The following is a 26,889-nucleotide window of genomic DNA, read 5'->3' on the forward strand; positions in this document are numbered from 1 at the left end:
AAACTCGATCATTCTTGAACCACACACATAACTGATTATTAACAACGGAGATAAAACTTTTTGAATACTCATAACGTAGATATGCGATTCCGAACTGCACTTGCTTTCCAACAACTGAGCTGAAATGCAATGATAGTGGATCTTCGTAATTTCGTTCATTACCCATGTTTACCCATAATGAAATAATCAATGTATTGAATTTTACATACTGCAAGCTATAGAAATGATTGGATGCATCACATATCCCCAGGCACAATACATTTAATACTGATGTTGTTTTTGACAATTTTATTTTTAATTCTTTTCTACTTACATGATTACATGGTACTATCACACATTAAAAACGTTAAATAATGAGATATTGTAGTATTTTAATATAATGATTTTTTAATTAATATCAACCTTAACAAAATAATCATAAAATTATCTGACTGTAAAGGAAAGAAAATAGGAGATAGAAAGAGAATGGGAAAAAAAGAACATTAAAAATAATTTTAATAATTAACATATTCTTTTTAATACGATAGTGAATAATAATGTCATACTCAAAGAGATACTGTTTTATATCTACAATATTATTTATTAATACTTATTTAAGTTTTTCTAAATATTAAAATTGATTAAATTGTATAATTGCTTGACATTTATGCTGTGTAATATTTTAAAATGTCTGTTTACTTATATGCTTGTACTAATAAAACTAAAACGATTGTAATGAATGAGCTGAATTGAAAGACATTAATTTCCTCTTTATAAACAATTTATCATTAGATAATTATGATTCATTAGATAATTATTGATTCATTAGATAATTATTGATTCATTAGATAATTATGATATTTACATACATATATGGTATACATTACATATATTATATTTATATCGTGAAAAAATTTGTAGTCAAATTAAAAAAGTCCAAAGTCAATCTGACATTTGAATTGAACAAAATTTCAGATTTGAATTGAATTTGGACTTATTTATAGAAGCTATGTGATATCTGCATTAATAGAATATATATATCAAGGTTATAGAGTTTTTATAATGTACTCTACATTATACATTATAGAGTTTTATTATATTTTATAAAATTAATGAATTTTGCACGGAATATTTCATACAAATCGTGCGCTAATAAGAAAAATAGTATTTCACTTTAAAAGTCTGTGTTCCAAAAAAATACCAAATATATCTCATACGATAATCTAATTCCAAATAGAAATGTCTATACATAACATTAAAGTTCACTGTCTGAAATAATCATATTGATGGAATTTACAAAACTCTGTTAAATTAGAACCCATGCCACCCATTCGTTGTTTGGAACTCTTCGACGCCTATGTTAATACGAAACATAAGTAACATGAAATTTTTTTAAGCTCGTTTAATTTTGTACTTGTTACGACAAATTAAAAAGATACTCGTTGACTTGATCAAATTATAATTTAAATTTCGGTACACTTATTATTAAAATAATCGATTTGGTGCAGTTTATATATCGTGATATTGAGATGATGAAAATGATATATATAATGGTATCATAACATGTAATATATAAATAATGAACGTACTTTTGATACATATTTTCTTCGTTTTTTTGTCTTAAAAGTTTGTGTAATATACTCCAACATACGTGTGTGTGTGTTTTGTATGTATGTATATATAAAAATATACATATACAGGATGAGCCATTTTAATTAACGCACGCAATTATTTCGGAAACAAAGCATTTTAGAGAAAAATGTTTCAGACAAAAGTTGTATGGTTTCAAGGGGGACATAAGGTGGTGTCATTAGTTTGACCTTGAATAGTTACTTGAAGATCACGTGAAGGCCACTTTCAATTTTTTAAATGGAATCGCCTACTTTTTATTACATATTCTTGCAGCTCATCTCGAGAGCTTTCCAAAACACTATAATTAAGTTAGTTTTCATTAAGTACTTTCCAAGTTATGAGGCTTGAAATCATTTCTTAATTTTACATAAACCGTAAAATATCTTGTAAAATATTCTTTTTTCGATTATCTTACCATAATACTTTTATGTACAAAATAATGAGAGAAATCAATTGGTGTAAAGAAAACACATAGTTTCGAAGAAAAAATATATAATTGTTAATTGCAAATTACATTTTTTCTTTCGAAACAATTATGTGTTTTCTTTACACCAATTGATTCCTTTCATTATTTTGTACATAAAAGTATTAAGGTAAGATAATCGAAAAATGAATATTTTACTAGATATTTTATGGTTTATGTAAAATTAAGAAATGATTTCAAGCCTCATAACTCGGAAAGTACTTAACGAAAAGGTACTTAATTATAGTGTTTTGGAAAGCTCTCGAGATAAGCTACAAGAATATGCAATGACAAATAGTAGGTTCCATTTAAGAAATTGAAGGTGACCTTCATGTGACCTTCAAATAACTCTTCAAGGTCAAACCAATTATACCCTCTTATGGCCCCCTCGAAACCATAAAACTTTTGTCTGAAACATTTTTCTCTAAAATGCTTTGTTTCCGAAATAATTGCGTGCGTTAATTAAAATGGCTCACCCTGTATATAAAAATATTATGAAGAAATAAATCGATTTTATATAATATCAAATGAAGGTAAAATAATTAGAAAATACAAAAAGTGACTATACCAATTCGTTTGTTTGGATAGTTGTAGAAAAGATATATTATTATACGATTAAAATTTTTTTTTATAAAGAATCGTTCTTGTAAAAAAATAAAGTGGAGAAAACAAAATCTATCTAAAAAAATAAAATAGAAAATATGACCTTTTATCTTGCAACATTTCAATCACAAACGAGATGACTCAATCTTCGAACTCTAACGAAATCATTAATATTAATTTTCATAGAGCATATGTATAAATAAATAATGTAATATAATCGAAAGAAAATAATTTCTTGAACAAAAAGAAATTAAACAAGTAATAACTTTTTGTGCAACTTTTTTTGCTTTTGAGAAGATTTATTTTCAGAATTGAAAAATCTATACATAATATATTCACGCAGTTTTAATCAAATGACTTACTTCATATAATTGAAATATATGCAGAAATATATTCAGATTACGCCACACGATGTCATGGGATCACACACATATATGTTTTTACTTACGAAATATTATATGTTAAGTGGTATACACTTTATAAGATGTTTTATGTTGAATATATATGGCTTGTCTTTAGAGTTATATTGTTTTTGCATATTATAATCATCATAATTCTTTTAAGAATGTACATATTTATCTGTATACCCTTGTAGTAATATAACTAAAACGGTGGCAACAGATGTAGTAAACTATAAAAAGAATGAAACAGTAGTTCTTTTAAATATTTATTATGGTATTTACTATAGTAGATAATTATATCATTATGACGTACACTTAGAAGGAATTTGAAACCAAACTCAAAAAGTCCAAGTCCGCAGAATCTTATTGGTGATTGAATCATAAGTAAAAATTGTAGAATCTGTATTAATACAATAGATTATTTTATATATATATTCTGTTCTTATGAATTTAAACTTAATTAAAGTTTATACTTTCATAATAATATAATACATTAAATTTTAAGACTTACATTTTCACGAATTTCATAATCGCAATCAGAATATGATAATTTACTTATAAAATTTCCTGTTGCATTTGCCTCAAATTTGAATATGTAAAATAAAATTAATGTAATTTTTTTTATTATTAAATTATATATATATATATATATATATATATATATATAATTTAATAAATAAAAAATTGTTAAAAATAAGATTCAAATAAATGCTTCCTTTCATACCTTGATGCTAACTCTTTCACATGCATAATTTATGAGAAAGAGTCTGACAATGTGCAAGAAAAGCCATAAGAGTACAATTATGAGAAGGAATATATTATTCTGATAATCTTTGATGAATATCATATTAAAAATATCTTGAAAACCCAATGCTATGTAAAGGAAGTAACATCCCATTTCCATAGTTATTTGTGTTCGAAATATCAGATCTATTTTGCGAGATATTTTACGTAATTCCAAATGAAGATGTCTGTGCAAACATGATATTAATTTGTCACACGAAACGAAACCATATGCCATGATTAATAAAATTGATATAAATCCGCTTACATTACAATCCATATCATATATGCGTTTCTCGGAGCTTTTGCATATCTGGATTGATGAGAAAGTAATACGGAATCCTCCCAAGCTCGCTTTATTCTATGTTTGTTATTATTTGTTAATTTTTCAAGATGTTCATTGATTTGATCAAATTTCAATCCTACGTACCTATAAAATTGAAAAGATTAGTGGATAACTATGTAATTAGGGTATAACAAAATATTCTTGTTTATCTACAAAAATGAACTAACCAAAGCATATTTGTTATAGTTAAATCGCCGATGATGTTAATATTAATGCAATAGATGCGTATAAAAGAAATACAGATAGATTCAGCAATGTTTTTACTTCTCAAATTTGAAATATCCAAACAAATTCTTAATATCGCTATGATAAACCATCCTAAAATAAGCCATATTGTTCTCATATATAATGTATAATCTGTAGTCTCTGTTGTCATTCCCAATTTTTCCAATGTATTGTCCACAGCAATGATATTCATTATACAATTTCTAAAAGCCTGATAAATATATAATAAATTAATGATTTGTATTCATAACATCAATTGTAGGAAATATTGATAATTTTAGTGTCTACTAGTAACACATTGATTTTATCTTGAAAAAGATATAATATAAAATATAAATATATATTATTTTTATATTCATCAGCTTTTACATTTATTCTTTTCATTTATCATCTTTCAAGGAATAATTGTTAGAATCAAACATGTTATGTCATATAAAAAAATTAAAATTAACTTGTGATTTATCACAACATGCTAAATCTTTTATATTTATATGACCATATTTTTTCGTTACATAAATATTATAAGAAAATCAGAAAGTTTTAAGTTCGATTTTAAAATCAATGATTAAATAAAATCAATAAAACAACAAGATATTAATATTTTTTAAATCTCCTACCTTGTCATGATAGATCCCAAGACTAATTGATAATAATGCTATAAACATATTTATTCCATACCAAATATAGAATAGGGTAGAATAATGAATTATATGAGGTATTACTACATTTATAAAGACAAAATTATATAAGGACCACACTAGCAGTATGTATAGAAGACCGAACCATTGTCTCGGAACACCTGCGGGAAATTCGATCACTCTTGAACCACACACATAACTGATTATTAATAATGGCGATAAAATTTTTCGAATGCTCATAACGTAAGTATGCGATTTCGAACCGGACTTGCTTTGGTAACAATTGCATTGAAACGTTATGAGCGGATCTTCGTAATTTCATTCATTATATTTATCCGTAATGAAATAATCGATTGTACTGAATTTTACATATTGCAAGCTACATATATACAAGTAGTTTAATGCATTATATGTTTTTAGACAAAGTATATACGTTTAGAACACTAACATTGATATTATTTTTAATTTTTATTATTCTACTTATATGATATACTTATATGATATACTTATATGATGACACTTTTACACCATTAGAAACATCTAATAGTGAGGTAATAATATTTTAATTTATTATTGATTATAATTAATATCAAATTTGACAATATAATAATAAAATAATGTGACTGTAAAAGAAAAAGAAAAGATAGAGGAAGAAGAAGAATAGAGAGAGAGAGAGAGAGAGAGAGAGAGAACAAAATATAAAAGCAAATTTAATAATATGTTTATATGCTTTTTATAATACAATGATGAAAAATAAAATTGCCTCCAAGAAGCATGCTTTACATTCAAAATATTATTTTCAATTATTTAATGTCTATTCAAATCGTATGGAATATTAAAAGAAAAAATGTGATTGAATTGTTAAGTTGCTTATCATTTATACTCTGCCATTTTTTAAGATGTCTGCTTATTTTTGTGTATTAATAAAACTAAAACAGTTATAATAGATAATTTAAAGCCAAAGACATCAATTTCTTCTTTAAAAAATAATTTAGCATAGATTTAATTGTTCAATAAATATCATGTGATTATCTAAATTACACATATGTACACACACACACACACACACACACACACACACACACATATAAAAATTACACATATGTACATACATATATGTATATAATAATTTATTTATGCGGTTTTGGTTTTGAGAAAATTTACTTTGAGGATTGAAAGTTCAATAATTATATATTCACGCTTTATTAATCAAATGATTAATTGTCAGAAATATATTTTGATTAGGTCACTTCATGTCACATAATCATATAAGCTTTTTTACTTATATTATTACTAAATATTATATAGTAAATGGTGCATTTTGGAAATGGTACATTTTGTTAAACTTTATAAGATGTTACATGGTGAGTATTATGTGCCGAGAGTCAATTATATTATTTTTGCACATTATACGTTATATTTTTTTTTTAAAATGTATATAGTTAGTTGTGTAAGTTTGTAGTAATATGACTAAAACGGTGACAACAGATGTAGTAACCTATAAAAAGAGAAAAAGAACCAAAATAGTTACTTTTTTATTTTTATTATGGATTTTAGCTAATTATAACGAATAATTATATCATTATAACATACACTTTGAAAGAATTTGAAACCAAACTGGACGAGTCCGAGCCCGCAGAATCGGATTGGTGATTGAATCATAAGTAAAAATTGTAGAATCTGTATTAATACAATAGATTATTTGATATATATATATGTATATATATATATTTTCGGTGTCCTGTTTTTATAAATATTTATGAATTTAAATTTAATTAAAGTTCATATGTTCATAATAAAATAATACATTAATTTTAAGACTTACATTCTCACGAATTTCATCATCGCAACTGGAATATGATAATTTACTTAAAAAATTTCCTGTTGCATTTGCCTAAATGTGAATATAAAATGAAATTATTGTTATTTCTTTAATATCTACTAATTATATATATATATATATATATATATATATATATATATATATAATTTATTAAATCAAATATCTTTAAAGAATAAATTTTAAATGGATGAACTTTTAAGTTTTAAAAATAGATGGAATTTAAAGATTTTTTACTTACGTTGATGCTAATTCTCTCACATTCATAATTGATGAGAAAAAGCCTAAAAATGTATAAGAAAAAGCATAGTCCCAGGTAGCAAAGGTTCGTCATTTTGACGTCAAATACTAGTCATGTTCGTACGAATGACGTTAAGTGACCAAAAATTGACATCATATATAAGTCATTTGAATGACATTATAAGGACGTCATTATTTTACGTCAGTATGACGTAATATTTAAGTCCTACATTTATTTTATAATGACGTCATCATATAGTACGTCAGTATGACGTAATATTTAAGTCCTACATTCATTTAATTTACGTATTTAATGTCACGAGCATTGTGAACGTCAAGTGCGTGAAACAGATTACGCGCATGCGTCGTTTATTGCGCATATTTTGTTATATCGGCGCGAACAAATTATCAGTCATCTATGTTAGGTCCATGTGCTTCTCCGTATGCAAGTCCGTCCTTGTTCAGACGCAAGCGAAAACATTTCGTATAAACTTTTTTATTATTTCATATATTTATACGCAATATATTTTCTTGATTATATAATTACTAAAATGACTTTTGTTGGCGTCGAATTTATTGCTAGTGATCTTGCTGAAACATCAATTGCTTTAGTACATCGTTCATGGTTAACGCCACGAAAAAAAGAGGTTTGGTGGCCTCCGTATAAAACTGGTGCACAATTTAAGAAAGCTCTCATCCTTGAAGAAAAACCGAAAGATCAAACATGGACATTATACGGTATAAAACAAATACTTTTTTCTTGTGGTACGTATACATATATTTATGTGTGTGTGTGGGTGAGTGTGAGTGTGTGTGTGTGTGTGTGTATCTGTGTGTATTGAGTATATTAAATATATTAATTGCTTATTTAGTTAATTAATATTATATTGTATATTGTAATATTTTTAATTAACAAATTTTATTGCATAAAATTAGGTTATGTTTATAAAACTTGCCTTTAACAATTTTATCTTTGTTAATTATAGATGAATATCAGAAAGCTAATAAGAAACTAAAAAAGTGTGAAGAATTTTCTGATGTACAGTCTTCTACAGTGGAAGATAAAGAGCAACCAAAGAAAAGACAGCCAAAACGAAATTCTAAATACATATCTACAAGTGAAGAAGAAGATGATGAAAATGACCATTCTTTACATCGACCATCAAAGATATCCACATTTGGTAAAAATATTTTTCAATTAAAAATTTAAATTTTTAATTAATAAATATAAATCTAATTTTATCTTTTTGTAAATATTGGAAGCAATTTATTATCTAAGCATTACTGTTTAGCACATGCGCTACAAGATAAACAAAGATGTTTAACATCAATGCCTATGACATCAAAAGGCCCTCTAGAAACAGGTATAAAGAAATAGCAAAATATTAAAAAAAAATAAAGCATCATATTTTTAAAATTTTGTTTTTAATGTTTGTATTTTTTTTTAATTTGTTATATTATAGTATCGCAACAAGACATAAATTCAGATTCTTCTGATATTTCTGCACACAATATCATTACTACGAGATCAAAGGATATAAATTCTTTAAATAGAACCACAATATCATCACCATCTTCAACTGTTTCCACAAACATCAGTTCTCGATCAGAGTCTGTAAATTCAATTCTTAATGAATCGTATGAAGGACCATATTTTCGTAGCTTTACTGGTATGTCTTATTATTATTCTATAAAATAAAAAAAATATTTTGTTTATATACTAGAATGCCTGTTTATATTAATTTTTTCAGAACAAATTTTTACTGAAATAAAAAAGGTGCGAGAACAAGTTAAAGAAATTTATGGAATATTAAGGCATTCCAATACTAAAGGTGGCATACTCTCTATCCCAGATGATTGTCCTGTTGAATTTCCATTGAAAACACGCGAAGAATTGCAATTATTAGAAAATTATTTTAGCTCCCGTGAAAATAAGCACGCTGTGGTATAATTTTATTCAAAATACATATTTTAACATACATATACAGACATATACTATTATTACTATTACTACTACTACTATTATATGTGTGTGTATGTATATGTTGTGTATATGTATATGTGCCTATGCATGCATTAATGTTAATTTTTCTTATTATTTTACAGTCATTGTTCTTATCAACACTAGGAGGTGACACTACTACTGCAAGAACTAATAAAATTTTAAAATACGTTTTTACTAACGAACTTGCGAAAAGTTTCAACTTTGCAGGACAAAAAAATAAGGAAGCTTTTGAGAAGCTTTCTTTGAAGACTGTGGTAGTCCGTAAGTTTGACAACATTAAATATTTTACAAAAATTAATTAAAATTGATTAAAAATAAAATTTCTCTCTTGATATAATATATATAATTCATTATAAATAAATTGTATAAAATTTTTCTGTTTTGTTTATAGGCGCTGTACAAATAAAATCACCTTCAACCACGGAAAAAAATATTGAAGATGCAATCAAAACTTGGTTAAAACATGCTTCTGATAGATTAAAGGAAAGTTTGAAAAGAAATCGAGAAAAGTTATAAATATTGTATTATATTCTACACGTATGTATTATTTTTTATTTTTATTTTGTCTATTGATAAATTAATATTAATTTTATTAATTTCACGTTTTAAGTTTGCATTATTCACTTTAATAATTAGTTATCAAAATATTATATCTTTTGTTTTCGTTTATTTGCAAAATTTATCATTATGTTAAAAACTAGACGTAAACGTAAAGAATTTGTTGGACGGCGCCAACAATATCGAAGAGTAACGCAAGCTGTAAACAAAATATTTGCTGCTAATGTTTCTAATAGAATACCTTGTAATAATTTGAATCTATCAAACGAAATATATAATGGATCATTAAGTGATTTAGATACTAATAGGAGTACTAATAATAAAACGAGCAATAATGAAAATTTTGAAAATGTAATTGTCTCTTCAAATTTTCAAAATGATAACTATTTAACTATTAATGCCGTATCTGATTTTTCTAATAAGGTAATAAATAATTCTTCTGACACAAATATAAACAGTAGCTTAGATAATCAGAGTAATTTTATGTATGAATTAATGAAATGGGCCACTGAAAGACACATATCACATTTAGCTCTAACAGATCTTTTGCACATACTTTCCCCCTATCACCCTGAATTACCATTAGATTCTCGTACCTTATTGAACACTCCAAGTTTTACACGAATTAATAAATTAGAAACTGGAGAATTTTGTTATTTAGGTTTGAACATAGCTTTGAAAAATGTATTGTCACAAAAGTATACCCAAGAATGTTTAGAACCTGGTGAAACATTAAAAATCTGTTTTAATGTAGATGGTATCCCATTGTTTAAAAGTAACAAATTACAACTATGGCCTATTCTCGGACTTATTAAAAATTTTCGTAGTATTCCATTTATTATTTCAATTTTTTGTGGCACGTCAAAGCCTAAACCTTTAAATCTTTTTCTAAGGAATTTTATAGATGAATTAAATGATTTATTAAAAAATGGATTTGATTTTAATGGGAATCACTTTAAAATAGAAATCCATAGTTTTATATGCGATGCTCCTGCTCGTGCTTTTCTAAAATGTACAAAGACACATTCGGGGTATTCTTCATGTGATAAATGTATCGAACCTGGAGAATATTATAAAAATAAAGTTGTTTTTACAAGTGAAACAGCTCAAAAGCGCACAGATGATTCTTTTAGGAAACAGATAGATGATGACCACCATCATGGCTTATCTCCTTTAATAGATTTACCTATAGATTTAATAACATCTTTTCCCACAGACTACATGCATAACATTTGCTTAGGCGTAATGAGAAAGCTATTAAATACATGGGTTGGAGGTCCATTAAACGTTAGATTACCTAACAGAAAGGTACAAATTCTCTCACAACGTCTCATTAATTTACGGCCATTTATTCCATTGGAGTTTAATAGAAAACCTCGGTCCTTAAATGAGTTAGCGTATTGGAAAGCCACAGAGTTTAGAACTTTTTTGATTTACATCGGTCCTTTAGTTTTAAAAGATATTGTAGACAAAGCTATTTATAAAAATTTTCTATTATTGCATGTTGCTATTTCCATATTAATATCACAAAAACATATAAATGATTTTGGAATTCCATTTGCACGAGAATGCCTACTAGCTTTTATCAATCATTGCAAAAGTAAATTGTACGGTCTGGAATTTGCTGTTTACAATATTCATCTCTTAACACATATATGCGACGACGTAGAAATTTATGGTCCTTTAGATGAATATTCTGCGTTTCCGTTTGAAAATTATCTAGGTCATTTAAAAAAATTAATAAGATCTTCTAGTAATCCATTACAGCAATTACATCGTCGAGTTCAAGAAATAAATTCTTGTTTCTTAGAAATAAATAAATGTAACTTAAAAGAAGTCAAAGCTAAATATTTTGTTGACATGGAACATAAAAATGGACCTTTATTAAATTATAGTTCTTGTCAATGGTACAAACAATATAAAAAAATCAGTTTTACAAATTTGTCATTTTCTATCAATCGCTACAGCATTGCAGACAGTTATTGTAATTTAAGAGACAACACAGAAGTAATAGAAATACATAATATTGTAGAAACAACAAAAGGTGATATTTTTATTATTGGAAAACATTTTATTAAACAATCACCATTATATTTATATCCGTGCGACTCATCTCTACTTAATATATATATTCTCAAAAATTTCAGTAATCTCAAAATATGGCCTATTAGTCTCATTAGCAGCAAATGTATTGTAGTACCTTATATTAATGATAATACTTATGTTTGTTTTCCAATCATACACATTGATTAATATTTTTTTATTATTAATTTTTAATTTAATATTTATGAATACTTATTTCAAATAATTTAAACAATCATAGTGCATATTAAACAATCATAATGCATATTGTGCAATGCATATTGTGCAATTTAAGATGACTATTAATAATTACAAATATACATTATAAGTGTAAAATTTAATAACAAGTTTTTATATTATAGTTATTATAATAAGTTTACAATTTATTTTATAATAATTATATCAGTATAATATATTAATAAATTTTTGTTTATATTAAAATGTGATAATAATAATAAAAAATTTATATATACATATATTTACATATTTCATCCAAGTTTTATATACAGGGTGTCCAGTGTATCAGGTAACCAAAAAAAACTCTTGTAGCTTACCTCGAGGGCTTTTCAAAACACTATATTGAAGTATTTTTTCATTGAGTACTTTTCAAGTTATGAGGCTCAAAATAATTGCCTTAATTTTACATAAACCATAAAATATCTATTAAAATATTCATTTTCGATTATCTTACTTTGATACTTTTATGTACAAAATAATGAAAGGAATCAATTGGTGTAAAGAAAACACATAATTGTTTCAAAAAAAAAAATCTAATTGTTAATTGCAAATTACATATTTTTTTCGAAACAATTATGTGTTTTCTTTACACCAATTAATTCCTCTCATTATTTTGTACATAAAAGTATTAAAGTAAGATAATCGGAAAATGAAAATTTTACTACATATTTTATAGTTTATGTAAAATTAAGGCAATTATTTCAAGCCTTATAACTCGAAAAGTACTCAATGAAAAAATACTTTAATATATGTTGTACTTCCATGTTTTGAAAAGGTAAGCTACAAGAGTTTTTTTTTGGTCACCTGATACACCGGACACCCTGTATATGTGTGCGGTGTGTGTGTGTGTGTGTGTGTGTGTGTGTGTGTGTGTGTGGGCGCGCGCGCCCGTACCCATTAATTGATAACTATATTAAAACTCTGCGCACTATAAAAAAGATATTAGGAATAAATATTAAATATTAGAAATAATAATTATTTTAAAATAATTATTATTCCTAATATATTTAATATTTATTTCTAATTTTTCTATTGTGCGCAGGGCCTAAGAACGTCTTAATAACGTCATTATATTAATCAGAAAAGACGTCATGAAATGTCGTCAAAATGTGGTTCTTTTCGTGACGTCAACAGTCTGTGACATTAGACCGTCATTTTTACGTCATAAAAACGTCAAGTCATGACGTCAAAAGTAGTCAGTAAATGACCAATTTGGGACGTCAAAATGACGTGTGCTTGCTACCTGGGGTAACAGGATGACATAGTGTATTTCATTGCCATAATCTTTAATGAATATTACATCAAACACTCCTTTAATATTCAAGGCTATGAAAGCGAAGTAACATACCATTTCCATAGTCATTTGTGTTCCAAATATTAAATCTATTTTGCGGGATATTTTACGTAACTCCGAATGAAGATGTCTATGTAATCGTCATATTAGTTTGTCGTGCGAAACAGAGTCATGATAAATTAAATTGATATAAATCCTCTTACATTACAATCCATATTTTATATGCATTTCTCGGAGATTTTGTATATCTAGATTGATGAAAAAGTAATATACGGAATTTCCCCAATTTTGCTTTATTCTACGTTTATTATCATTTGTTAAATTCTCAAGATGTTCATTAATTTGATCAAATTTCAATCCTATGTACCTAAAAATTGAGAAGATTAATGAATAATTATCTAATTAGCAGATATAACAAATTGTTCTTGTACATATTTACAAGAATATACTAACCAAAGCATATTTATTATAATTAAATCGCCGATAATGTTAATATGAACGCAATAAATCTGCGTAAAAGGAATAAAAATAGCTTGCACAATGTTATCAGTGTTGCGTTTTAAAAATGGAACATTCAAACAGATTATTAATATAATTACTATAAACCAAAATCCTAAAATGCGCCATATTGTTCTCATATACAATTTATAATCTGTTGTAATTCCTAATTTTTCCAATGTATCGTCCACAACAGTGAGATTCTTTATACAATTTCTAAACGCCTGATATAAGAAGGTAATATGTAGTAAATTAATGATTTGTATTCGTAACGTTTTGAATTGTATGGAAAATATTGACAATCTTAATGTCTAGCAACTTATTCATTTTATTTTTAAAAAATGTAATATGAAATATATAATATATTATTTTTCTCATTTATCTCTCTCTCTGATCTTATGTTTACTTTTTGTATCATGTTTTGAGGAATAATTGATGTTATAATAAAACATGTTATCATATGGAAAAATTAAAATTTATTAATAATTTATGATATATTAATATCAAATGCTAAATCTTTTATATTTATAATAGTACCTTTTTATTATATACATATTATAGAAAAAATTATGAATTATCTTGTCATAGTATATCCCAATAATAATTGATAAAAATACTACAAATATATTTGTTCCAAGCCAAACATGATATAAGGTGAAGTAATGAATTGTACGCGGTATTACTACATATATAAAGACAAAATTATATAAGAACCACAGTAGCAACATGTACAAAAGACCGAACCAATGTCTTAGAATACTTGCAGGAAATTCGACCACTCTTAAACCGCACACGTAGCTGATTATTAACAATGGCGATAAAATTTGTCGAATGCTCATAATGAAAGTATGCGATTCCGAACTGTACTTGCTTTGCGAAGAAACGTTATAATAGATCTTCGTACTTTCATTCATTATCCGTAATGGAATAATCGATGTACTGAATTTTCCATACTACAAGAAACTATAGAAACAGGAACAGAAATTGTTAGATACATTACATGTTTTCAGATAAAATATTATAACATACATTTAAAACGCAAATATTGACGTTGTTTTTGATATATTTATTTTTTGTATATTAGAATCCATTTCAAACATTCGTTGTTTGGAGTTTTCAGAAACTTATAACGACATAAAAGTAACATTTTTTTGTCAAGTCTGTTTAATTTCGTATTAATTACTTTTTAATAAATTGAGAGAAGATACCTGCTCAAATCAAATTATAGTCTTATATATCTACATATAATTAATAAATAATTATCAGTTCAGATATTTGCATTATTTATATGTATGTCTTACGAATCATCATTTTGAAAAATCCGGAGCAGAAATTTATTTTTATAATAAAATAATCTCATATATTATATGTACATTAGTTGATATATACACATAAATATGTAAAAGTAATTCGTATATGTATAAAGGGATGTACACAAGAATTACTTTGTATAATTTTCATAGAGCACATATATACAATATAATTAAGAAACGTAATATAGCTGAAAATAATGATTTGTTGCAATATTATATTTCGTATAATTGTCAGAATTATATTCACATTATGTCACACTATGTTATGTGATCATTTATGTTTTTACTTACAAAATATCATATGGTAAATCGTATACATCTTATAAGATATTACATGTTGAGTATTATTTGCCGTTAAGTTGCTAATCATATTATTTTTGTATATTATATTTGTTATAGTTTTTTCACAAAATGCATTTATTTGTATTAATGTACGTATTAATTTGTGTATGATTGTAATAATATAACTAAAACAGTTACAATAGATATAATAACCTATAAAAAAATGGTTTTTTAAAATATTTATCTTAAATTTAACTGACTTTATGATGGGTAATTATATTATTATGACGTACTCTTTGAAGGAATTTGAAGTCAAACTCGAAAAATCCCAGTCCGCAAAATCTGATTGGTGATTGAATCATAAGTAGAAATTGAAGAATCTGTATTAATACAATGGATTATTTAACATAAACATTTTCGGAGTATTTATGAAATTAAACTTAAATAGAAGTTCATATTTCCATAACAAAATAATACATCATATTTTAAGACTTACATTTTCACGAATTTCAACATCACAATTGAAATATGATAATTTATTTATAAAATTTCCTGTTATATTTGCCTAAAATTTACGCAAAACAAATTATTAATGTTATTAATATTATTTTTAATGTTAAATTTTTAATGTTAATAATATTATTTTTCTAATATCAAACTAATTATTAAGTATATCATTTAATAAATCAAATAATTTTGAAGAATAAATTTTAAATAAATGAACTTTGAAGATCCTTACCTTGATTCTAATTCTTTCACACTCATAATTGATAAGAAAGAGTCTGAAAATATGTAAGAAAAGCCATAATAGTAACATGGCAACATACTGTATTTCATTATACTTATAATCTTTAATGAATATCACAGCAAAAACTTCTTGAATATTCAGTGCTATGAAAGCAAAGTAACACGCCATTTCCATAGTCATTTGTGTTCCAAATATTAAATCTATTTTACGGGATATTTTACGTAATTCCGAATGAAGATGTCTGTGTAAACATCATATTAGTTTGTCGGGCGAAACAGAGTCATAATTAATTAAATTGATATAAATCCTTTTACATTGCAATCCATATCATATACACGTTTCTTGAAGCTTTTGTACATCTAGATTGATGAAAAAATAATACGGAATCTTCCCGATCTCCCTTTATTCTACATTTGTTTCCATTTGTTAATTTCTCAAAATGTTCATTGATTTGATCAAATTTCAATCCTACGTACCTAGAAATTGAGAAGATTATGAATGAGTAAAATGACTAATTAGCAGGTATAACAAAATATTCTTATATATTTATAAGAATAAACTAACCCAAGCATACTCGTTATAGTTAAATCGTTGATAATATTAATATGAATACAATATATACGTATAAAAAGAATATACATAGTTTGCGCAATATTGCTATCATTTTTTTTTCTCAAAACAGGAATGTCCAAACAGATTATTATGATAGCTGAGATAAACCACCCTAAAATGAGCCATATTGTTTTCTTATACAATTTGTAATCTGTTCTTATTCCCAATTTTTCCAATGTATCATCTACACAGGTGAGATTCTTTATGCAATTTCTAAATGCCTGATATAAGAAAGCAATAAGCAATAAATTAATAATTTGTTTTCGTAATATCGAATTATTGACAATTTTAATATCTATTAACTTAATGATCTTGAAAAAGATGTAATATAAAATGTAAATGCATATTATTTCTACATTCATCATCTTACGTTTATTTTATTCATTTATCATCTTCCAAGCAATACATATAATTGATGTTATATCAATCATGTAATTAGACATGTAAAAAAATTAAAATTTATTAAAAATTTATGAAAGATGTATCATAATATGTCAAATCTTTTATATTTTTATATCTTTTTCCGTCACATAAATGTTATAAGAAGATCTATAGGTTATATTCCATCTGTAAGTTATGTTAAAATCAATAATTTTGAATATTCATGTTGTACTAATATTCTTTTTACGTTTCCTACCTTGTCATAGTATATCCCAGTGGAAATTGATAAAAACGCTATAAACATGTTCATTCCAAACCAAATGTGATACAGAGTAGAGTAATGAATTGTATAAGGTATTACTATATATATAAAGACAAAATTATATAAGGACCACAATAGTAGCATATACAGAAGACCGAACCATTGTCTCCGGAAACCTATAGGAAATTCAATCACTCTTGAACCGCACACATAACTGATTATTAATAATGGTGATAAAATTTTTCGAATGCTCATAATGTAAGCATGCGACTCCTAACTGTACTTGCTTTGCCAACAATTGCGGTGAAACGTAATGATAGCGGATCTTTCATTATATTTTTGCATAATGAAATAATCGATGTAATTAATTTTACATACTGCAGCTATAGAAACAGAAACGGTTAGATTGCATGTTTTCAGAATATATACGTTTAGAAAATAAATATCCATGTCATTTTTTGGCATTTTTATTTTTTACTTTTTTATTTTTTACTTTTTTATTTTTTAAGTTATATGATTATATATAGTTCTATTAAACATAATTAAAAGCATTAAATAATAGATATTGTAATATATTAATTTTTATTTATTATTGATTTTAATCAATTATCTTCTTTGACAATATGATAATAAAATAATGTGTCATTGTATGAATAAATTAAGGAGAGAGAGAGAGAGAGAGAGAGAGAGAGAGAGAGAGAGAGAGAGAGAGAGAGGGAGAGAGTAAAAGAAAAAGGGAGAAAAAGAAAGACAAGAAGAACAACGTTAACGTTTCTTTTTAATACGATAGTAAAAAATAACATTACATTCTTCAAAGAAATTATCTTCCATGTTTAGAATGTTATTTTTACCTCTATATAAGTTTTTTATAATATTAGTATTAAGTTGTTTAATTACTTCACAATTATAGTATAGACAGTAATTTTCTCTCTTTAAAAAGTAATTTATTATAAATTTAATTGTTCAGTAGACAATTATGTGATATTTACATACATATACATCATATATATTATATTTATGTCTTGAAAAAATTTGTAACCAAATTAGAAAAGCCCAAATTCACTCTAACATTTGAATCATTTACAATAGAAGCTGTAATGTATGTATTAATAGACCACTCAATATATTTATTTCTTATTTCCTGTATCTATTTAAAATTAAAAATTAATATTTATGTTGATAATGGTAAATAAGCCTATTCTAAGATTTAAATTTTCAGGAATTTCGCTACATAAATGAAGTATGGCATCTTATTTATTAAATTTGCTGTTATATTTGTCTCATATTGAAATATTAAAAATAAAATTGAAGTTTTTAATTTATTCATTTAAATAATAAATTCGTAATAAATAATCTCTTAAATGCCAAATAATTGAAAAGAAATTCTGAAGAGATATTTTACGGAACACAAATTAAATATCTTTGCGCTGACTGTATGGTATATATAATTAAACAAGAAGAAACTCAAAACATTCAGAAAAATTCAGGATACAAATATGTTAGTGGACAGTATTCTATCATTTTTGACAAAATTGTTAGTGAAACTATCACACTAAATATTTCATAAAAGTCGTATGCTAAATAGCAATTTATTTTGAGATCATCTGTACTCGAAGTGATCGAATTTATCTCTATTTATAAGATATTTTATGTAAATCTAAATAGATTTGTCTGTGTACAAATATAATATTAAACTATTTTTACTATACAAAATAATCATGATTGATGAAATTTAATATAAATTTCTTACATAAAATCCATGTCATCCATTCATTGGCTGGAACTTTCGAAAATCTATATTGATATATAAAAGTAATATTTTTGTGAAAAGAATAAAATAAAAAAGCAAAATCAATATAAAATAAGATAGAAAATATTGATCTTGCAACATTTTAATTTCTCAATTTTTAAACGAGATGATTCAATCTTTAATCTCTAATGAGATGACTGATATCAATTTTTACAGAGCATATATAAAATGAGAAACGTAATATAACCGCAAAGAAAATGATTTATTGTACAAAAAAGATCAAACAAGTAAAATAACATTTTTGTGCAGCTTTACGTTTGAGAAAATTTACTTTGAGAATTGAAAGAGCGATAATATATTTATGTTTTTTCAATCAAATGGTTTACTTTATAATTGTCAGAAATATATTCAGATTAGATAACATTATGTCATGTGATTATGTAAATTTTTACGTACAAAATATTATATCAAAAATGGTATAATTTAATAAGATGTTATATATTGAATATTATGTGCCAAAAGACCCAATCATATTATTTTTGCATATTTTTTATGTTCATTGTATTTTTTTTAACAATGTACATACTTATTTGTGTACGCTTGTAATAATATAATTAAAACGGTAACAACCGATACACTAAACTATAAAAGAAAGAAAGGAGCAGTAGTTTAAATATAATCATTTGTAATGTTTAATTATATCATTATAACGTACCCATTGAAGAAATCTGAAGCCAAACTGGAAGAGTCCAAGCCCACAAAATCTGAATGGTGATCGAATCATAAGTAAAAATTGTAGAATCTGCATTAATACAATGGATATTTTTGCGGTTATTTTTATGAACTTAAACTTAAATAAAAGTTTATATTTTGATAATAAAAATTAATACATTAAAACTTACATTTTCTCGAATTTCAATATCGCAATTGGAATAAGATAAGATGCAAAAACAATATGAAATTTTAAATCTCGACACATAAAAATAGGCACATAATATTCAAGACGCGTGTAATGTATAATATCTTACATAAAATATACTTTTTATATTTACTAGAGCAATACAAAGCGCGCGCTTCGCGCGCGCCATTTGTTCTTTTGCATTGTACATTTTAAATAATATATGCATAATGTATCATCTTCTTTTTAATTTTTTAACTTTTCTCTTCGGACAAACTGTCGCACAAACCGTCAGAATTTGTAATAACCACAAACAACAGCAACACAAATAACAGCTGCTCACAATACGAATTGAGCGCAAAAGAATCAATCGGCATCGCGGAAAAGAGGCAACAATACACTTCGAGACTTTCGAGTATCGACATAACATGCCTTTTTTAGAAAAGGAATCTTATCTCCGTTGTAATTTTCTAAAAATGTATTTATTTATTTGTATATAATTGTAGTAATATAATTAAAACGGTGACAACAGACATAGTAATCTATAAAAAAGAAAGAGAACAATAGTTGTTTTATATTCATCATAGATTTAGTTATTTTTGTAATGGATAATTGTCATTATAACGTACTTTTTGAAGGAATTTGAAGCCAAACTGGAAGAGCCCAAGCCCACAGAATCTGAATGGTGATTGAGTCATAAGTAAAAATTGTAGAATCTACATTAATATAATGAAGCATTTAATATATATATTCTTTTTATGAATTTAAACCTTAATAAGAGTTTACATATCAATAACAAAAATTAATGCATTAAATGTTAAGACTTACATTTTCACGAATTTCAATATCAAAATTGGAATATGATAAATTACTTATAAACTTTCCTGTTGCATTTGCCTAAAATTTGAATATATAAAATAAAATTAATGTTACTTTTTTAATATTAAATTTGTTATATATTATATATTATCATTTAATAAATCAAATAATGGTTAAAAATAAATTTCAAATAAATGCTTTTTTAAGCTTCATACCTTGATGCTAACTCTCTCACATTTATAATTTATGAGAAAAAGTCTGAAAATATGTAAGAAAAGCCATACTAACATTATAATGATATAAAGTTTCTCATTATTAATATCGTCCATAAATATTATATCAAAAACATTGTGAAAACCACATGCTATGAAAGCGAAATAACATCCCATTTTGATAGTCATTTGTGCTCCAAATATTAGATTTATTGTGCGGGATATTTTACGTAACTCCAAATGAAGGTGTCTGTATAAACATTACATTAGCTTATCGCATGAAGTATACCATTATTAATTAAATTGATACAAATCCTCTTACATTATAATCCATACAATATAACCATTTCTCGAAGCTGTATATTTTTGTTGAAATTGTTGAAAAATTACGGGCTGTTCCCACGTTCGCTTTATTTTACGTCCACTTGTTAATGTTTCAAGATGTTCATTGATTTGATCAAATTTCACTCCTACATACCTAAAAATTGAAAATATTAGTAGACAATTATCTAATTAACAGATATAAACAAATATTCTTGTATATTTATAAAACTAAACTAACCAAAGCATACTCGTTATAGTTAAATCACTGATAATGTTAATATTTATGCAATATACGCGCTTAAAACAAGTGCAAATAGTAGATGCAATGTTATCTTCGTTGCTTAAATCTTGAATTTCCAAACAAATTATTAATGTAGCTAATATAAACCAGCCTAAAATAAACCATATTGTTCTCATATGCAATTTGTAATCTGTTGTCATTCCTAATTTTTCCAATGTGTCGTCCACAGCAGTAAGGCTCCTTATGCAATTTTTAAATGCCTGATTTAAGAAGAATGCAGTAAATTAATCATTTGTATTTATAATAACGTATTGAATCAAAATATAATTTTGATGTTTAGCTGATCCTTTTATCTTATAAAACATGTAATATAACATGTAAACACATATTATTTTTTATATCACATATTATTTTTTATCATGTTACGTTTATTTTTTTCATTTATCATCTTTCTTTCAATAATAATTGGCGTTCATATCAGATATATAGGAATATTAATATGTTAATATTTTATATATCAATTTTTAATTGTTATAATTGTTATAATTGATACATGAACATACTAAACCTTTTTTATATTTATATGATAGAGCTTTTTGTTACATAAATATTATAGAAAAAATTAAATTATATTCAATTTTGTAACCGATGATTTTGACAATGTGTATGCTACACTAATATTGTTATACGTTATACTCATTTCATACCAATATTTTATATGTTAAGTTCTTACCTTGTCATGGTACATCCCAATAATAATTGACATAAACGCTATGAACATGTTTATTCCAATCCAAATATGATATAGAATGGAATAATGAATTGTAGACGGTATTACTACATATATAAAGATTAAATTATATAAGGACCACAATAACAACATGTACAGAAGAGATCATTGTCTCAGGATACCTGCGGGAAACTCGAAACTACTTTTAAACCACATACATAACTGATTATTAACAATGATAAAAGTTTCCGAATGCTCATAATGTTGGTATGTTTCGAACTGCACTTGTTTTGTCAACACAATTGCGTTGAAACCATAGACATATTAACACAGACTGCTTATGAGACAGTGAAGCCCGAAGTTGGAGTGTCCTTCTGAGAAAAAAGGATAGCATTTGCTTGTGTGTCTGCTAATATATCTATGGTTGAAACATAATGATAATCTTTGTATTTTCATTTATTATATTTATTCATAATGAAATAATCGATATACTGAATTTTACATATACTGTGTACTATAAAAACAGAAATGATCGAAGATATCGCATATTTTTAAACGAAGTGCATACGTTTCGAGCGCAAACATTGCTATTGTTTTTTTACACTTTAATTTTTTATTTTTCTACTTATATAATTACTATTACATGATTAAGAACATAAAATAATGAGATATTGTAATTTGTTATTAATTTTAATTATTATCAACTCTTTAATAATATAATAATATATGTGATTGTAAGAGAAAAGATAGAGAGGAAAGGAGAAAGAAGAAGACAAGATGAACAAGATTAATGACACGTTTACGTACATGTTACACTCCACTTACATAAACACAATTGACAATAATATTATAAGAATATCTAGTCAAAAACAACTAAAATATTCAGAAGAATATAGTATATCAACTTTATAGGATTTTGTTATAAAATTTAAAAAGAAATAGTAAATTGACCAACAAAATAGTATATTCGAAATACTGAACTACGGTCTTAAATGACTTATAGAAAACTCAATAAACTTCAATCAAAGAGATCATGACTGATTAGTAACAACAAAATGAAACTTCTTGAATGTTTTTTAGCGCCTGAACTATGTTTTCTTTGCTATTAGACTGAAACATAATAATGATAATGAAACATAATAATGAAACATAATATTATACATCATTGTAATTTCAATTACAACATTTATGCATAATGAAATAATTCATTTATTGAATTTTATACACTATGTGTGTATAATTGTCAGAAATACATATATTCAGATTACGTAATATATTATGATATATATCATGTAAGTTTTATATATCATGTAAGTTTTCACACAGAATATTATATTAAATATAAAAAGTATATTTTATGTAAGATATTATACATTACACGCGTCTTGAATATTATGTACCTATTTTTATATGTCGAGATTTAAAATTTCATATTGTTTTTGCATCTTATCTCCGTTATAATTTTCTAAATGTATTTATTTATTTGTGTGTGATTGTAGTAATATAACTAAAACGGTAACAACAGACATAGTAACCTATAAAAAGAGGAAAGAACAATAGTTGTTTTATATTCATCATAGATTTAGTTATTTTTGTAATGGGTAATTGTCATTATAACGTACTTTTTGAAGGAATTTGAAGCCAAACTGGAAAAGCCCAAGCCCACAGAATCTGAATGGTGATTGAGTCATAAGTAAAAATTGTAGAATCTACATTAATACAATGAAGCATTTAATGTATATATTCTTTTTATAAATTTAAACCTTAATAAGAGTTTACATATCAATAACAAAAATTAATGCATTAAATGTTAAAACTTACATTTTCACGAATTTCAATATCAAAATTGGAATATGATAAATTACTTATAAACTTTCCTGTTGCATTTGCCTAAAATTTGAATATATAAAATAAAATTAATGTTACTTTTTTAATATTAAATTCGTTATATATTGTATATTATCATTTAATAAATCAAATAATTATTCAAAATAAATTTCAAATAAATGCTTTTTTAAGCTTCATACCTTGATGCTAACTCTCTCACATTCATAATTTATGAGAAAAAGTCTGAAAATATGTAAGAAAAGCCATACTGGTATTAAAATGATATAGCATATATCATTATTATATTTGACCATGAATATCACATCAAAAAGATTTTGAAAGCCACATGCTATGAAAGCGAAATAACATCCCATTTCGATAGTCATTTGTGTTCCAAATATTAAATCAATTTTCCGAGATATTTTATATAACTCTCCATAAAGATGGCTATGTAAACATAATATTAATTTGTCGTGCGAAGCACAGCTATAATTAATTACTATAATTAATTAAATTGATACAAATTCTCTTACATTACAATCCATATTATACATGCACTTTCCGGAGCTTTTGTACATCTAAATTGATAGAACAGTAATACGTGATGTTCCCAAGCTGGCTTTATTCTACATTTATTTATATTTGTTAATTTCTCTAGATATTTATTGATTTGATGAAATTTTACTCCTACGTACCTAAAAATTGAAAATATTAGTAGACAATTAATAGATATAAACAAATATTTTTCTATATTTATACAACTAAACTAACCAAAGCATACTCGTTATGGTTAAATCGCTGATAACGTTAATATTAATTAGAAACATACGTATAAAAATAAAATATATAATTTGCATAATGTTATCATTTGTGCTTCTTAAATGTGGAATTTCCAAAGAAATTATTAATACAGCTATGATAAACCATCCTAAAATAAAGCCTATTGTTCTCTTATGCATGTTGTAATCTGTTATTGTTCCTAATTTTTCCAATGTATCGTCCACAATGGTGAGATTCTTTATACAATTTCTAAATGCCTGGTACATAAGAAAATAATATGCAGTAAATTAGTTCTTTATATTCGTAATATCGAATTGTATCGAAATATATTGACAATTTTTATGTCTAGCAATTTAATCATTTTATCTTATAAAAGATGTAATGTATGTTATGATGTAATACATGAATATATATTATTTTTGCATCATCTTATATTTATTTCTTTCGTATCCTATCTTTCAAGAAATATAATTGATATACGCACACATATGTATGTATATATATATATATATATATATATATATATATATATATATATATATATATATATATACACACATACATATGTGTGCGTATATCAATTATATTTCTTGAAAGATTATTATATATATATATATATATATATATATATATATATATATATGTATCAATAATAGAAGATATCATGTAATAGAGAAGGATATGTATACATAATTGACATTGTATCAAACATGTGTTATTGCATATACATGTAAAAAATGAAAATTTGATTTTTAATAATTTATGATATATCAATTTATGATATTTTAAATCTTCTATATTTATGTAAAATAATATTGCCAATTTTTTGTGGCATAAATATTATAGCAAAGAAAGAATAAATTATATTTTATTTTACAGTCAATGATTTTGAATATTTAAGCTGTATTAATATTTTTCTATGTTAAGTTTCTTACCTTGTCATGGTATATTCCGATGATAATTGACAAAAACGCTATAAACATATTTGTTCCAAACCAAATATGATATAAGATGGTATAATGAATTGTAAAAGGTATTACTATATATATAAATGCATAAATATATAAAGACCACAATAGGAACATGTATAGAAGATTGAACCATTGTCTCGAGACACTTGAAATAGGAAACTCTATCAGTCTTGAACCGCATACATAACTGATTATTAACAATGGTGATAAAATTTTTCGAATACTCATAATGTAAGCATGCGACTTCGAATTGTACTTCCTTTGCCAACAATTGCACTGAAACGTAATGATAGCGGATCTTTCATTATATTTTTCGATAATGAAACAATCGATGTACTGAATTTTACATGCTGCAAGCTAATAGAAAGAGAAATGATTGGATATATCACATGTTTTCAAACAAAATACATACATGTAGGACGCAAACATTATTATTTGCGCATTTTAATTTTTTATTTTTACTTATATGATTATTTGATATTATTACACAATTAAGAACTCATGAGACGAAATAATGAGATATAATTTATTATAATTTTAATCAGTATCAATTTTGATATTGCATGATGATTGAATAATAAATGTAATTGAATGTATATAATTGAATATTAAATGTAATTGCAAGGGAAAAGAGAGAGGGGAAGAGAGAAAGAAGGAGACATAGGATGAACGATATTAATAACACGTTTACATACACGTTGCACTCCAAACACAATTAACAATAATATTATAAGAATATATAGCCAAAAACAAATAAGATATTGGATAGAGTAAAGTATATTAGTTGTACAAAATATTGTTGTAAATTTTAAGAAGAAATTAAACTGGCCAACAAAACAGTATATACGAAATACTGAACCACGGTCTTAAATGACTTATAGAAATCCATAATCTTCAATCAAATACATAACTGAT

At 25.2% G+C, this 26,889-nt stretch overlaps 3 protein-coding genes, 2 long non-coding RNA genes and 1 pseudogene across 8 annotated transcripts in view; 2 read left to right on the forward strand and 4 right to left on the reverse strand.

Annotated features, from left to right (window-relative positions):
* LOC145959819 (cytochrome P450 4C1-like) overlaps positions 1 to 26,889 on the forward strand; it is a 104,143-nt pseudogene that overhangs the window by 34,597 nt on the left and 42,657 nt on the right. The window lies entirely within an intron of this gene.
* On the reverse strand, positions 6,578 to 8,038 carry LOC145959817 (uncharacterized). Its single transcript, XR_014435189.1, has 3 exons — positions 7,152 to 8,038; positions 6,896 to 6,964; positions 6,578 to 6,750 (listed from the first exon to the last, which is right to left on the reverse strand). It is a non-coding gene; the product is annotated as an uncharacterized LOC145959817 (long non-coding RNA).
* LOC145959816 (uncharacterized) lies at positions 7,242 to 14,243 on the forward strand. Of its 3 annotated transcripts, none has more exons than XM_083078993.1 (8): positions 7,242 to 7,634; positions 7,734 to 7,915; positions 8,137 to 8,331; positions 8,443 to 8,514; positions 8,614 to 8,820; positions 8,902 to 9,095; positions 9,257 to 9,416; positions 9,547 to 12,142. In XM_083078993.1, the coding sequence occupies exons 1-8, from the start codon at positions 7,594 to 7,596 to the stop codon at positions 9,669 to 9,671; spliced, it is 1,176 nt and encodes a 391-aa protein (XP_082935119.1). In that variant the 5' UTR covers positions 7,242 to 7,593; the 3' UTR covers positions 9,672 to 12,142. The 3 variants fall into 3 exon arrangements, with proteins under 3 accessions (XP_082935119.1, XP_082935116.1, XP_082935115.1); XM_083078990.1 differs by adding an exon at positions 13,075 to 14,243 and having other exon boundaries at positions 7,243 to 7,915; positions 9,547 to 9,692; XM_083078989.1 differs by having other exon boundaries at positions 7,244 to 7,915.
* On the reverse strand, positions 16,221 to 16,973 carry LOC145959431 (uncharacterized). Its single transcript, XR_014435033.1, has 3 exons — positions 16,732 to 16,973; positions 16,482 to 16,643; positions 16,221 to 16,408 (listed from the first exon to the last, which is right to left on the reverse strand). It is a non-coding gene; the product is annotated as an uncharacterized LOC145959431 (long non-coding RNA).
* Positions 20,664 to 22,809, reverse strand: LOC145960324 (uncharacterized). Its single transcript, XM_083079730.1, has 7 exons — positions 22,400 to 22,809; positions 21,664 to 21,926; positions 21,424 to 21,579; positions 21,237 to 21,351; positions 21,105 to 21,119; positions 20,899 to 20,967; positions 20,664 to 20,786 (listed from the first exon to the last, which is right to left on the reverse strand). The coding sequence occupies exons 1-7, from the start codon at positions 22,547 to 22,549 to the stop codon at positions 20,664 to 20,666; spliced, it is 891 nt and encodes a 296-aa protein (XP_082935856.1). The 5' UTR covers positions 22,550 to 22,809.
* On the reverse strand, positions 23,744 to 24,933 carry LOC145973356 (uncharacterized). Its single transcript, XM_083102660.1, has 5 exons — positions 24,757 to 24,933; positions 24,424 to 24,670; positions 24,218 to 24,286; positions 24,019 to 24,105; positions 23,744 to 23,931 (listed from the first exon to the last, which is right to left on the reverse strand). The coding sequence occupies exons 2-5, from the start codon at positions 24,607 to 24,609 to the stop codon at positions 23,872 to 23,874; spliced, it is 402 nt and encodes a 133-aa protein (XP_082958786.1). The 5' UTR covers positions 24,610 to 24,670; positions 24,757 to 24,933; the 3' UTR covers positions 23,744 to 23,871.

Source organism: Camponotus vicinus, unplaced genomic scaffold (assembly GCF_025532165.1).
Source record: "Camponotus vicinus isolate PSW18456_S1 unplaced genomic scaffold, iyCamVici1.0 SCAF_1, whole genome shotgun sequence".
NCBI classification, from domain to species: domain Eukaryota; kingdom Metazoa; phylum Arthropoda; class Insecta; order Hymenoptera; family Formicidae; genus Camponotus; species Camponotus vicinus.

Coding starts and splice junctions, on each gene's coding strand:
- LOC145959816 (XM_083078990.1), top strand. CDS start 7,594: ATGCAAGTCCGTCCTTGTTCAGACGCAAGCGAAAACATTTCGTATAAA. Junction 8,821..8,901: donor ATATTTTCGTAGCTTTACTG/GTATGTCTTATT, acceptor TAATTTTTTCAG/AACAAATTTTTACTGAAATA. Junction 9,417..9,546: donor TTTGAAGACTGTGGTAGTCC/GTAAGTTTGACA, acceptor TTTTGTTTATAG/GCGCTGTACAAATAAAATCA.
- LOC145960324 (XM_083079730.1), bottom strand. CDS start 22,549: ATGTTGTTATTGTGGTCCTTATATAATTTAATCTTTATATATGTAGTA. Junction 21,927..22,399: donor TTGGGATGTACCATGACAAG/GTAAGAACTTAA, acceptor TTCTTAAATCAG/GCATTTAAAAATTGCATAAG. Junction 20,787..20,898: donor ATATTGAAATTCGTGAAAAT/GTAAGTCTTAAC, acceptor ATATTAATGTAG/ATTCTACAATTTTTACTTAT.
- LOC145973356 (XM_083102660.1), bottom strand. CDS start 24,609: ATGACTATCGAAATGGGATGTTATTTCGCTTTCATAGCATGTGGCTTT. Junction 24,287..24,423: donor GTGAGAGAGTTAGCATCAAG/GTATGAAGCTTA, acceptor TTCAAATTTTAG/GCAAATGCAACAGGAAAGTT. Junction 23,932..24,018: donor GCTTCAAATTCCTTCAAAAA/GTACGTTATAAT, acceptor CTCTTTTTATAG/GTTACTATGTCTGTTGTTAC.